The sequence below is a fragment of the Oncorhynchus clarkii genome, chromosome 6 (assembly GCF_045791955.1).
Source record: "Oncorhynchus clarkii lewisi isolate Uvic-CL-2024 chromosome 6, UVic_Ocla_1.0, whole genome shotgun sequence".
NCBI classification, from domain to species: Eukaryota; Metazoa; Chordata; class Actinopteri; order Salmoniformes; family Salmonidae; genus Oncorhynchus; species Oncorhynchus clarkii.
Genome location: NC_092152.1, coordinates 16,103,523 through 16,115,886, shown reverse-complemented (window position 1 = coordinate 16,115,886; position 12,364 = coordinate 16,103,523). Strand labels below are relative to the sequence as shown.

Sequence of the window (12,364 nt, the reverse complement as noted above, 5' to 3'; positions counted from 1 at the left end):
ACCCTATGGATCTACTTTCATGTTTTCAGTTAATTTGTTGGTTTGTCCGATGACATAATAAATTGATTGTACAACAGAAGAACATCATGATATAAGGTTCAAACTATGGAAATGGTTTCTTACTGGCAGTGTATATTTTACTGGCAGAAAATGAATGGCGGTGGGTGGTGGTACTCTAACCCAATGTTACTTTTCCCTAACCTCAAACTATACCCAACCTTATTCTGACCCTCATTCCAAAACCTAACGTAAGTGATTTCGACCCCTATGCCTAAACTTAAGTTTGTGTTCTGCTGGTCGAATATACACTTCCTTACTTATTAGGGTTGGGCCGATGAACGATGTCATCGGGTGTCGACAATGATTGACAGCCATCATCGATGGGGACGTCATCGTCGATGACAGATGAAAGCCTATTTACACTTGACAAAGCAGAACAGTACAGTGAAATGTTTTAATTCTAGTCAAATGATCAACTGGGATTGATTCGTCTTTTTGCTAGTCCAAATAAACGAGTCACGATCGACGATATGACTAAAGTTCGTATATCACCCAACCCTAATATCACATGTGGATGGTTCCCGTGTTAGTTTGTTGGTATATGCACCGTGGACGTGGTGTGTGTGCTTACGGGGGCAGGATCTCAGCAGCCATGAAGATTTTCTCCACCAGCTCAGACAGGATTAGGAGGAGGTGGGCCAGGTTCAGATGCACATCCTCGTTCTTCTCCAGTTTGGAGGGGTTCAGCTAGAGGGAGGGAGAAAGAGATGTTTCATCATAGACATACACCGAGTGTACAAAACATTATGAACACCTGCTCTTTCTATGACAGACTGACCAGGTGAAAGCTATGATCCCTTACTGACGTCACTTGTTAAATCCACTTCAAAATCAGTGTAGATGAAGGGAAGGAAAGGTTTGAGGCTGTTCTGATGCAAAAGGCAGTGCAACTTAATATTAGGAAGGTGTTACATGAGACCTCTTCTTTCACTAGAGTAGGATCTGATGTTGAAAGCAACTGTACAAGATCAATGTTAAATGTCACAGTGTGTAATGCCCTCTGTCCCAGAAGAAGAGAGATTCAGAGTCCTGCGGGATCACAACAGAAACTGGGGAATGCCAAGCAGGAACCAAAGTTGAATCTGTGTCATGAGTTACTGTTTTGTCTTCTGGGTAGCCAAAGTACTAATATGATGTTACAAATGCTGAGTGCTCCATTCCACTCAGGAGATAACATGAATAGCTGGGTTGGCGCCCACACACTTCTCAGCTGAAAGAGTTGTGACTAACGTAACTTTACAGATGTTGCCCAAACTATTTTACAAGCCAAAACAGATACAGTAGATAGAGCTTGGGCTAAACAAAAACAAGGCTACCTCTAAGTATGAAAAGCCTTTCTGCATAAATAGAAAGTGTATGTTTACCTCGCAGGACTGCTTGCTCTCCATGATCTTGAGGATTGTATCTTTGAGGGCGTGGTGGACGAAGGGTGTGGCCGTGGCCTTCATGTACTGCTCCATCAGCGTGCTGGCCAGAGTGGTCGCTCGGAACAGGGTTGTCGCCTCGTCTGGGAAACGTCAGAGAGAGGGGACTTGTCATAGCTTTCATGTTGAAATCATACTAACACAATCTGCCTCCAAGCATCTACAAATGGAGATACATCAGGATGATAAAGACCCAACCAAAGGGAAATGCTATGTCACTAAAATAAAATGATGTCGCTAGAACAATAGTATATCTGTAAATATTCATCTCAATACCCTCCATGTTGATCTCTCGGTCATTGAGTGTCCTGAGTAAAGGGGCCTCTGTCTTCTCATGTCTGAAGATGCGCAGCAGGATGCTGGCCAGCAGGGTGCGGTCCTGCCCACACACATGGGCCAGAGCATAGATCACATGGAACTCCTTCAGCAGGATCAGCTGAGGGACACGGACAGACAGACCGAAGGACAGACTAGGGTCAGTGACACGATGTAAAAACAAGTGGGCGATCATTTTCCACTTATCTTTTTCCAGGACACGTACTCTGCACATCACAATACACTATGTAACCAACTGCTGATCCTTGTTTTGGATGTCTCACTGAGTATGTGTATTAAATCAAATTGTATTGGTCACATACACATATTTAGCAGATGTTATTTCAGGTGTAGTGAAATGCTGGTGTTTCTAGCTCCAACAGTGCAGTAGTACCTAAGAATTCGAAAAACACACAAATCTAAGTAAAAGAATGGAATTAAGAAATATATAACTATTAGCTTGAGCAATATCAGAGTGGCATTGACTAACAAAGTAGAATAGAATACAGTACATATGAGATGAGTAAAGCAGTATGTAAACATTATTATAGGGACTAGTGTTCCATTATTAAAGTGGCCAGTGATTCCAAGTCTATATAGATAACGCAGCAGCCTCTAAGGTGCAGGGTTGTGTAACCAGGTAACTGCAAATCCTTGTTTTGGATGTCTAACTGAGTGTGTGCTGGTCATTATACCTTTGTTGGAGCTGGAAACAAGCCTTTTGCTGCACCTGCGATAACATCTGCAAAACGGTGTACACGACCAATAAACTTTGATTTGACTTAATCCTACATTGATGAAATCATGAATTATCTTCATTAGTAGGGTATGTCTGACCTCTTTGAACTCGCTGTACTCCTCCTCAGGCATGATTTTCTCCATGGAGTAGCGGGCTCGGACCCTCAGAGAGCCCGGCTCGATGCCCTTCAGAGGCACGTGGGAGCTCAGAGGGAACCACTCGTCTATCATCTGGCCCTTCTGTAGGCGGCTCAGCTGGCAACGCATGAACACTGAGGCAGAGGGCGAGAGAGATGGAGATTGAGTGGAACACAGGGGCACTAACACACTGCCGCAAGTCATTTCTCATATCGATATGGAATGGGATTATAAAAGGAGAGGGTTTGAGATGGCTAGTCCAAGTAGAACGGTAACTCACAGATGTCACTTTCTTTGCTCTTCTTTGTCTTATTGCTCAGGCTGATTTCAAACCGGTTGATTTCACTCGACAAGTCACTGAGGGGAATACAAAAAATGTCGGTCAATGTAAGGAACCCAAACATGATAGCTAATCATTGTATCAATGCAATATTATGGACATATTACTAAGTGCAGTGAGAAGTTATGGTATAAGTTAAAGTATATGGAAGCCAAATACAAAATGTCCATTTCACACTAAATTGCCATTGAATGGAGTTGTAATTGGGACTGACTCAAAGATGAACTCTTCTGTGAAGACGGGGTTCTGGCCCTCTCGGGGGTGGGTCTTGGCCACCTGCACATTGTTCAGGTAGATGTTGCAGTAGGGGTTGGTGAAGTGCTTCACAGGCAGCTTGTGGGCCTCCTCCACATACAGGACCAGGCTGCTCACCTGATGGGACACACACACACCAGGACGACAGACAGTCAGGGTTTCTGATGCCTCAGCTGGCTGGAGTAAGATGCATGGAACACCACAGTAGCGGGTTTGAATCTCACATTGGGTCACATACAAGCCACTTTGGATAATGGCATAATATCAAATGAACATATTGGTAAACAATCTTAAAAAAAAAAAAAAGATGATTGATGCATAGGGTTTGTTCTTTGGGAAGTTGAGGCCCAACTTGCATTTCAAGATTCAATACTGTATTGCCATATCAAACAAATGTTTTATGAATTGGATTTACTATGCATACGTGGCAAATGCATTTTCTGAAATGCACAATGCAAACAGCATTTGACTGGAATTGCCAGTGTTTGTACCTGTCGGAGCCTCTTGTTGGGAGTGGGCTGGGTGGGTTTCCTAAGGTTACTGCAGAACGTGTGCAGACATTTCATCCAGTCCTACAGAGAGGAAAGAACACTGTAATACTAAAGAAAGGTGTGATTGGGACAGAACATCCAGACAGACAGACAAACAAAGAGGGATCGGTACAAACCTGTGCCTGTTCAGGAGTCTCGCCAGCGAAGTAGAATATGTACTGTTCCTCACTAAAGTGCTGGACCACAACTTGGAAACAGTTTGGTCTGCAAACAGGACAGCCAGGTATTACTGAACAAGTACGTGCCCAATCGAATGTATCCAATTGATCAAACTCAGAATTTATCAAATTCAGACTGCGGAGAACTAAGTACAAAACTCAGCACAACACGGCAACAAAATAAAATAAAAAATACATTTGACATTTTGCTCTCATCCAGAGTGAATTACAATTAATGCAGTCATCTTAAGATAGCTAGCTGAGACAACCACATAATATCAGTTGTAGTAAGTACATTTTCCCTCCGTAAAGTAGCTATTGTTATTTTGCAATGATTCGTTCTTGTCAATGTCCACTCAGATCAACGCGTGTCTCACCTGCCAAACAGACTGTCGTGCACACCGTACACGGAACACACACTCAGGTCAATCAGACCTTTAGGTTTGGTGGCTCTCTTCTCACTCTCAAAGTAGATGAGCTGGGCGTCATTCCCCTCCAGGATGAAGTAGAGGTTCTTCCACCGCTTACCTTTACCTGGAGATGGTGAGAGGGTTAGGGAGAATAGGAGAAGACGTCAGGTCAATTTCCAAATTCTCTCTCATCTGCCTGCACTTCTTCACTCCCTCAAGTTTATGGAGGAGTTTACACCATATTTAACACACTAGTCCTTTTAAATATGGGGGGGGGGGGGGGGGGGGGGGTATACCAGTGACCACTTCAGGGAGAAGTAAGAGTAATGGAAACAGGCTACGGTCTAGATTACATTTGCAGACATTTGAGGTTCCATTCTCTGTAGAAAAATGAAGAGTAAAAACATATTGGTACCTTTGTTACCAACTCAGTGGCCTTGCGGTTAGAGTGTCTGCCCTGAGATTGGAAGGTTGTGAGCCGAGTCATACCAAAAAAAAATGGGACCTGATGAGTCTCTACTTGGCACTCAGCATAAAGGAGATACCCCCAGTCTAAGGCCCTGCGATAGACTAGCGTATTGTCCAGGGGGTATACTTGTACATCAAGCTGCCTCACGTTTTAGAAACAGGCTCCTGTCCTATGACCCGTTCCGGTTTGCAAGCAAAGGCTCATACAGGGCTACTTACAGTTGAAGTCGTAAGTTTACATACAAAACGTAGACAAACACATTTAAACTCAGTTTCACAATTTCTGACATTTAATCCTAGTAAAAATGCCCCGTCTTAGGATCACCACTTCATTTTAAGAATGTGACATGTCAGAATAATAGTAGAGTGATTAATTTCAGCTTTTATTTTCTTTCATCACATTCTCAGTGGGTCAGAAGTTTACATGCACTCAATTAGTATTTGGTAGCATTGCCTTTACATTGTTTAACTTGGGTCAAACACTTCAGGTAGCCTTCCACAAGCTTCCCACAATAATGGGAATGGGTGAATTTTGGCCCAGTCCTCCTGACTCAGTCAGGTTCGTATGCCTCGCACACGCGTTTTCAGTTCTGCCCACAAGTTTTCTATAGGATTGAGGTCAGGACTTTGTGATGGCTACTTCGATACCTTGACTTTGTTGTCCTTAAGCCATTTTGCCACAACTCTGGAAGTATGCTTGGGGTCATTGTCCATTTGGAAGACCCATTTGCGACCAAGCTTTAACTTCCCTGACTGATGTCTTGAGATGTTGCTTCAATAATATCCACATAATTTTTCTTCCTCATGACGCCATCTATTTTGTGAAGTGCACCGGTCCCTCCAGCATTAAAAACACCCCCACAACATGATGCTGCCACCCCTGTGCTTCACGGTTGGGATGGTGTTCTTTGGCTTGCAAGTTGCCCCCTTTTTCCTCCAAACATAACGATGGTCATTATGGCCAAACAGTTCTATTTTTGTTTCATCAGACCAGGGGACATTTCTCCAAAAAGTACGATCTTTGTCCCCATGTGCATTTGCAAACCGGAGTCTGGCTTTTTTATGGCGGTTTTGGAGCAGTGGCTTCTTCCTTGCTGAGCGGCCTTTCAGGTTATGTCGACACAGGACTCGTTTTACTGTGGATATAGATATTTTTGTAACGGTTTCCTCCAGCATCTTCACAAGGTCCTTTGCTGTTGTTCTGGGATTGATTTGCACTTTTTGCACCAAAGTACGTTCATCTCTGGGAGACAGAACGCCTCTCCTTCCTGAGCGGTATGACGGCTACGTGGTCCCATGGTGTTTAAACAATAGTACGCACAGATGAACGTGGTCATCTTCAGGTGTTTGGAAATTGCCCAAGGATGAACCAGACTTGGAGGTCTACAATTGTTTTTCTGAGGTCTTAACTGATTTCTTTAGATATTCCCATGATGTCAAGCAAAGAGGCACTGAGTTTGAAGGTAGGCCTTGAAATACATCCACAGGTACACCTCCAATTGACGTCAATCAGCCTATCAGAAGCTTCTAAAGCCATGACATCATTTTCTGGACTTCATTTTCCAAGCTGTTTAAAGGCACAGCATCCTGACTGGTTGCATCAATGCCTGGTACGGCAATTGCTCGGCCTCCATCCGCAAGGCACGACAGAGGGTAGTGCGTACGGCCCAGTACATCACTGGGGCTAAGCTGCCTGCCATCCAGGACCTCTACACCAGGCAGTGTCAGAGGAAGGCCCTAAAAATTGTCAAAGACCCCAGCCATAGACTGTTCTCTCTACTACCGCATGGCAAGCGGTAGCGGAGCACCAAGTCTAGGACAAAAAGACTTCTCAACAGCTTTTACCCCCAAGCCATAAGACTCCTGAACAGGTAATCAAATGGCTACCCGGACTATTTGCAATGTTTGCCCCCGAAAACCCCTCTTTTACGCTACTGCTACTCTCTGTTCATCACATATGCATAGTCACTTTAACCATCTACATGTACATATTCAAATCAGCCATACAAACTGGTGTCTGTATGTACTTTGCTACTTTTATTGCCTTGCTACTGTATATAGCCTGTCTTTTTACTGTTGTTTTATTTCTTTACTTACCCATTGTTCACCTAATACGTTTTTTGCACTATTGGTTAGAGCCTGTAAGTAAGCATTTCAATATTGTATTCGGTATTCGTGACAAATAAACTTTGATTTGACTTAGTGCATGTAAACTTCTGACCCACTGGAATTGTGATGCAGTGAATTATAAGTAAAATAATCTGTAAATTACTTGCGTCATGCACAAAGTAGATGTCCTAACCGACTTGCCAAAACTATAGTTTGTTAAGAAGAAATTTGTGGAGTGGTTGAAAAACGAGTTAATGACTACAACCTAAGTATGTAAACTTCCGACTTCAACTGTACCTTTGTTGAATAGGAGGTAGCCTTTCTTGACAATGTTTTTGTAGAACGCATCTTTCGTTTTCCGTCTGATAGTGTTATAGATCTCCTTGCCGTCCACCAACTCTGAGAGCACTTGTTCCTGGTGCTGAAATACAAACATGAATGTCAATAAAACACAATTAAATTAAATACATGTAAATCTATAGCCTTCTCAAAGTGATATGATAGGGGTCGCACAACTATGGAGGTCTCTGAACTCAGGCTTACCTGCACCGAAACAGCATCTTTCAGGTTGTAGCCCTCTACAATCTGCTCCTTCTTATAATGGTCCACAATGTCATCAACACTGTCAAAGAGAGAGAGATAGAGAAGAGACTGAGCACAGCAGTTATTTCTACTGACCAGCAGTGACCATCATAACGCTTCAGACTTAATAGTATTTAGTACTTTCTGTATAAGCTACATTTCTATGTGGGACTGTAAACCTGGATATCACAACATCTTTATACAATTATAGGTAAGGCCACAGGGTTTTCCTAACCAGTTATTTTCTGATTCTATTGAATGCCTGCCTCATGGTTGATTGTTACTGCACTGGGAGACAGTATGAGCCCCCGTCACACATACCTGTTATAGTACCTCCCCCCCATCATGTACTGATTGTTGGGAGTGGGGCATATCTTAAACCTTTGGATGTTCTCATTAGTCCGAAAAAACAGTGAGTAATCCCCGGGTGTGTTGTCTGACGGCCGGACCAGGAAGCTGCACACTTGACCAACTAAATGAAAGAGAGCGAGAGAAACTCACTTATATTGTTGGCATTAACATGTTTAATATTAATGTTTTACTACCAATACATTATCGGAACATCTATTTCGGCAACAGAACATTGTTGATAACAAGAACACATAGAAATGGGAATGTAACCCCCACTGTGCAGAGAGAGTATATACCCATCATCAGAAGGTTATAGTGAGGATCATGTAATATGTAAAGTATAGTGGTACCTGTCATCAGAAGGTTATAGGCCTCCTGTTTGCTGATCTTGCCGTGATACCAGCTAAAGACAGGATGGACCATTGAGGAGTGTAAAGGGAAAGAAAACCAACAGATCAATATGTGCTGGGTTAAAAAGGGGCAGTGAGGGGTTTCAGAAGGGTCGGATCAGTCTAGGATGATGAATCGCAACTTGATAGATCCTGTTGGACTTGGTCAATTGTGACATCAGAAAGCAAACAGTCTGAATTAATTAACTGAAAAAATAAATAAATTGATGCTTGATTTGTGAAATGTATTTTTCACATTCTACAGTCCGTCTTTGGGAGGCTGGCAAACAAAATAAACACACCTAGATATACAGCCGGATTGTGTTTGTATCAGAGTCACAAACTACGTCATAGACTTCACTGAGTCGCATGGATGCAAACATGGACTATGTCAACGTCACTAACGACGTATGCTGTATACACTAGAGGTCGACCGATTATGATTTTTCAACGCTGATACCGATTACTGGAGGACCAAAAAAGCCGATACCGATTAAAATCGTCCGATTTTTAATTTGCAATAATGACAATTACAACAATACTGAATTAACACTTATTTTAACTTCATATAATACATCAATAAAATCAATTTAGCCTCAAATAATGAAACGTGTTCAATTTGGTTGTTGGAGAAGAAAGTAATAAGCAATATGTGCCATGTAAGAAAGCTAACGTTTAAATTCCTTGCTCAGAACATGAGAACATATGAAAGCTGGTGGTTCCTTTTAACATGAGACTTCAATATTCCCAAGTAAGTAGTTTTAAGTTGTAGTTATTATAGGATTATTTCCCTGTATACCATTTGTACCATGCGCTAACTAGTTAGCCATTTCACTTCGGTTACACCAGCCTCATCTCGGGAGTTGATAGGCTTGAAGTCATAAACAGCGCAATGCTTGACGCACAACAAAAATATATATACACCGCACTCCCCTTCACAACAGGAAAACATATGTTGGATAGAATATATTGTAACCATGGGTTGCGTGCAGAGGCAGCCAGAAGGTGGGGATATAATGAACTTCCAATGATATTTTTAGACAGCCTATGAGCCATTTTAACAAATGAAGCTCTCCTATTGAGTTGATGTTCTCTGTCCGTGTGTGTGTGTGTGTGTGTGTGTGTGTGTGTGTGTGTGGGGGGGGGGGGGGATAGTATGGCCACCTAGGAGAATAAAAATAAACTTACACTTTGCCCTCATGTGGGTCCTCCTCCCGTCCCTGAAAACAAGAACAATGTCAGTTCAACCAATCAGTGGAGCAGTAATGACAAATTTAAAAGACAGAAAAAACTTATAAAATGGCTACCATTGCCACCTGGGTTAACAATAAAAAAAATATAACTTTTTTTTAAAAGGTTGAAGGCGTTTTCAAATGGCAAACCACAACAGTTTCCCAATTGGTACCATATTTACTTTAGTAGTGCACAACATAGTGTACCGTTTGGGACACAATGAATGGTGTCTGGTTAGGGCTGATCTTAAGCCTGTGCAGAGCACTGATCTTTAACTCACCACCTCCTCCACTAGATCCTCTACAATGAGGCCCTGCTCCTCTGTCCTCACGTTGGTCACCCACATCCAGCCGTCATCCAGTTCATTGTGAACGATAAACATGTCCCCTTTCAGGAAGCTGACGGACAGGAGAGGAGAAACAGGTCAATGTTTTGCTACACATGTACTTACACTTGCGTCTCCTTTTACACAACAAATAACACTGTTTTCCTCAATAATGATTGTCTATTTAGTTTAGATCTCTTAAGGCTGTGGGGGTTCCTTGAGGCTTTACAGCTAATCGCCGACTGAACTAGTATGTGGACACCCCTTTAAATTAGTGTATTCGGCTATTTCAGTCACACCTGTCAGGTGTATAAAAATCGAGCACACATCCATGCAATCTCCATAGACAAACATTGACTGTAGAATGACTGAAGAACTCAGACTTTCAACGTGGCACCGTCATTAGATCCCACCTTTCCAACAAGTCAGTTTGTCAAATTTCTGCCCTGCTAGAGCTTCCTCAGTCAACTGTAGGTGCTGTTAGTGTGAAATGGAAACATCTAGGAGCAACAACGGCTCAGCCGCGAAGTGATAGGCCACACAAGCTCACAGAGCGAGTGCTGAAGCATCTGCAAGCAACGTCAGCACAAGAACTGTTCTTCGAGAGCTTCATGAAATGGGTTCCCATGGCCGAGCAGCTGAACACAAGCCTAATATCACCATGCGCAATGCCAGCACACACCCTGTCGGCTGGAGTGGTGTAAAGCTTGCCGCCATTGGAGCAGTGGAAACACGTTCTCTGGAGTGATGAATCACGCTCCACCATCTGGTAGACAGACAAACCTGGGTTTGGCGCATGCCAGGAGAACTACCTGCCCAAATGCATGGTGCCAACTATAAAGTTTGGTGGCTATTTCTCATGGGTCGGGCTAGATCTCTTTGTTCCAGTGAAGGGAAATCTTAAAGCAACAGCATACAATGACATTCTAGACATTTCTGTGCTTCCAACTTTGTGGCAACAGTTTAGGGAAGGCTCGTTCCTGTTTTAGCATGACTATGCCCCCGTGCACAAAGGTCCACACAGAAGTGGTTTGTCAAGATCGGTGGAAAAACTTGACTGTCCTACACAGAGCCCTGACACCAACCCCATCAAACACCTTAGGGATGAATTGGAATGCTGACTGCGAGCCAGGTCTAATCGCACAATATCAGTGCCCGACCTCACTAATGCGCATGGCTGAATGGTAGCAAGTCCCTGCAGCAATGTTTGGGTGTAGTAGCACCAATTCACCACAAGGCGTCTCCTTTAAGCTACATACCACTGTAAAGAAAGATTGCATGGTTCTATCCAGTCAGCTAAGACTGAGCTAGCAGTGTCTCTGTGTTAAGGCTTGGATTCAGAAAGACGTTTCTCATGATCTGACAAAGAATAGCCAGACTCACCTGTTAGTGTGCTGGGTCTTGCTAAATGACAGGGAGAGGTCTGTTTTTGTATTATTCAGATGATGTGCTTGTCAGTCCTCTCCTTCAACAAGGCACTCACATTCCATAAAATGTGTCTTTGTAGGTTTTACCTGATCTCATCGGTCTCTGGCACTTTGGTGTATGGAAGAATGGCTCTCACTCGCCTCCTGTCCTCTACAGGCTACACACATAAGCACAGACAGACACAAGCACACTATTAAAAACTGCACTATTAACCAATGCTTCCACTAAAATCTTCAAACCCTCCCCTCAGCAATCCAAATGAAAGTATTTGACTAGACACCCTCCAGGACACCTCTCATTAGTATTTTCCTGGCACCTCGCTCTCTTTCTCTCTCTCTCTCTCTCGATAGTTATGAAATATGGCCTGGGGTATAGGGGAAGTTGGGACAGATATCTCCCAGATAGTGTATTCAGAAAGTATTCATACCACTTGCCTTGTTCCACATTTTGTTGTGTTACAGCCTGAAAACATTTTTTAATAAAATAGATTTTTTCCTCTCTCACTATGACTATGTGGATTTCTGCCCACTTGTCAAACATGCACAATGTCTAATCTGGCCATATTTTAAAATGTTGTATTTTCCTTTTGCATTTAGCCATTTCTTTCTAGAAGCATTATACTGAACTACTATATTATTCTACAGCTCCTTTGTTAGCAGTAAGCTACTGTTTATAATTCATGCCCAGTTTGGTAGGAAAATGTTTGTATGGAAAGATTTGTATAAATTGGTTCCACACATAAATGTGGTTATTTTCCTGTCTCTAGCCTACCAGAGTGAAATGTTATTTGCATTTTTTTTTTGTATTACTTCAGTGCTTTGTTGCAAACAGGATGCATATTTTGGAATACTTTTTATTCTGTACAGGCTTCCTTTTCACTGTCAATTAGGTTAGTATTGTGGAGTAACTACAATATTGTTGATCCATCCTCAGTTCTATCACAGCCATTAAACTCTGTTTTAAAGTCACCATTGGCCTCATGGTAAAATCCCCGAGCGGTTTCATAACTCTCCGGCAACTGAGTTAGGAAGGACGCTTGTATCTTTGTAGTGACTGGGTGTATTGATAGCCCATCCAAAGTGTAATTAAT

At 42.6% G+C, this 12,364-nt stretch overlaps 1 protein-coding gene across 3 annotated transcripts in view; it reads right to left on the bottom strand.

The window, feature by feature from the left end:
- LOC139410659 (ras GTPase-activating protein 1-like) overlaps positions 1-12,364 on the bottom strand; it is a 48,288-nt gene that overhangs the window by 11,111 nt on the left and 24,813 nt on the right. For 2 of the 3 annotated variants that reach the window (XM_071156026.1, XM_071156028.1), the window contains 17 exons: positions 11,361-11,431; positions 9,802-9,919; positions 9,477-9,508; positions 8,250-8,302; positions 7,870-8,020; positions 7,510-7,588; positions 7,264-7,387; positions 4,357-4,513; positions 3,938-4,025; positions 3,762-3,842; positions 3,230-3,387; positions 2,956-3,032; positions 2,637-2,809; positions 1,761-1,920; positions 1,425-1,567; positions 632-747; positions 318-422 (listed from right to left, as the gene is read on the bottom strand). In XM_071156026.1, the coding sequence (XP_071012127.1) occupies positions 318-422; positions 632-747; positions 1,425-1,567; positions 1,761-1,920; positions 2,637-2,809; positions 2,956-3,032; positions 3,230-3,387; positions 3,762-3,842; positions 3,938-4,025; positions 4,357-4,513; positions 7,264-7,387; positions 7,510-7,588; positions 7,870-8,020; positions 8,250-8,302; positions 9,477-9,508; positions 9,802-9,919; positions 11,361-11,431 (1,886 nt within the window). The remainder of the gene's footprint in view (positions 1-317; positions 423-631; positions 748-1,424; positions 1,568-1,760; positions 1,921-2,636; positions 2,810-2,955; positions 3,033-3,229; positions 3,388-3,761; positions 3,843-3,937; positions 4,026-4,356; positions 4,514-7,263; positions 7,388-7,509; positions 7,589-7,869; positions 8,021-8,249; positions 8,303-9,476; positions 9,509-9,801; positions 9,920-11,360; positions 11,432-12,364) is intronic. The other variant, XM_071156027.1, reaches the window with a different exon arrangement.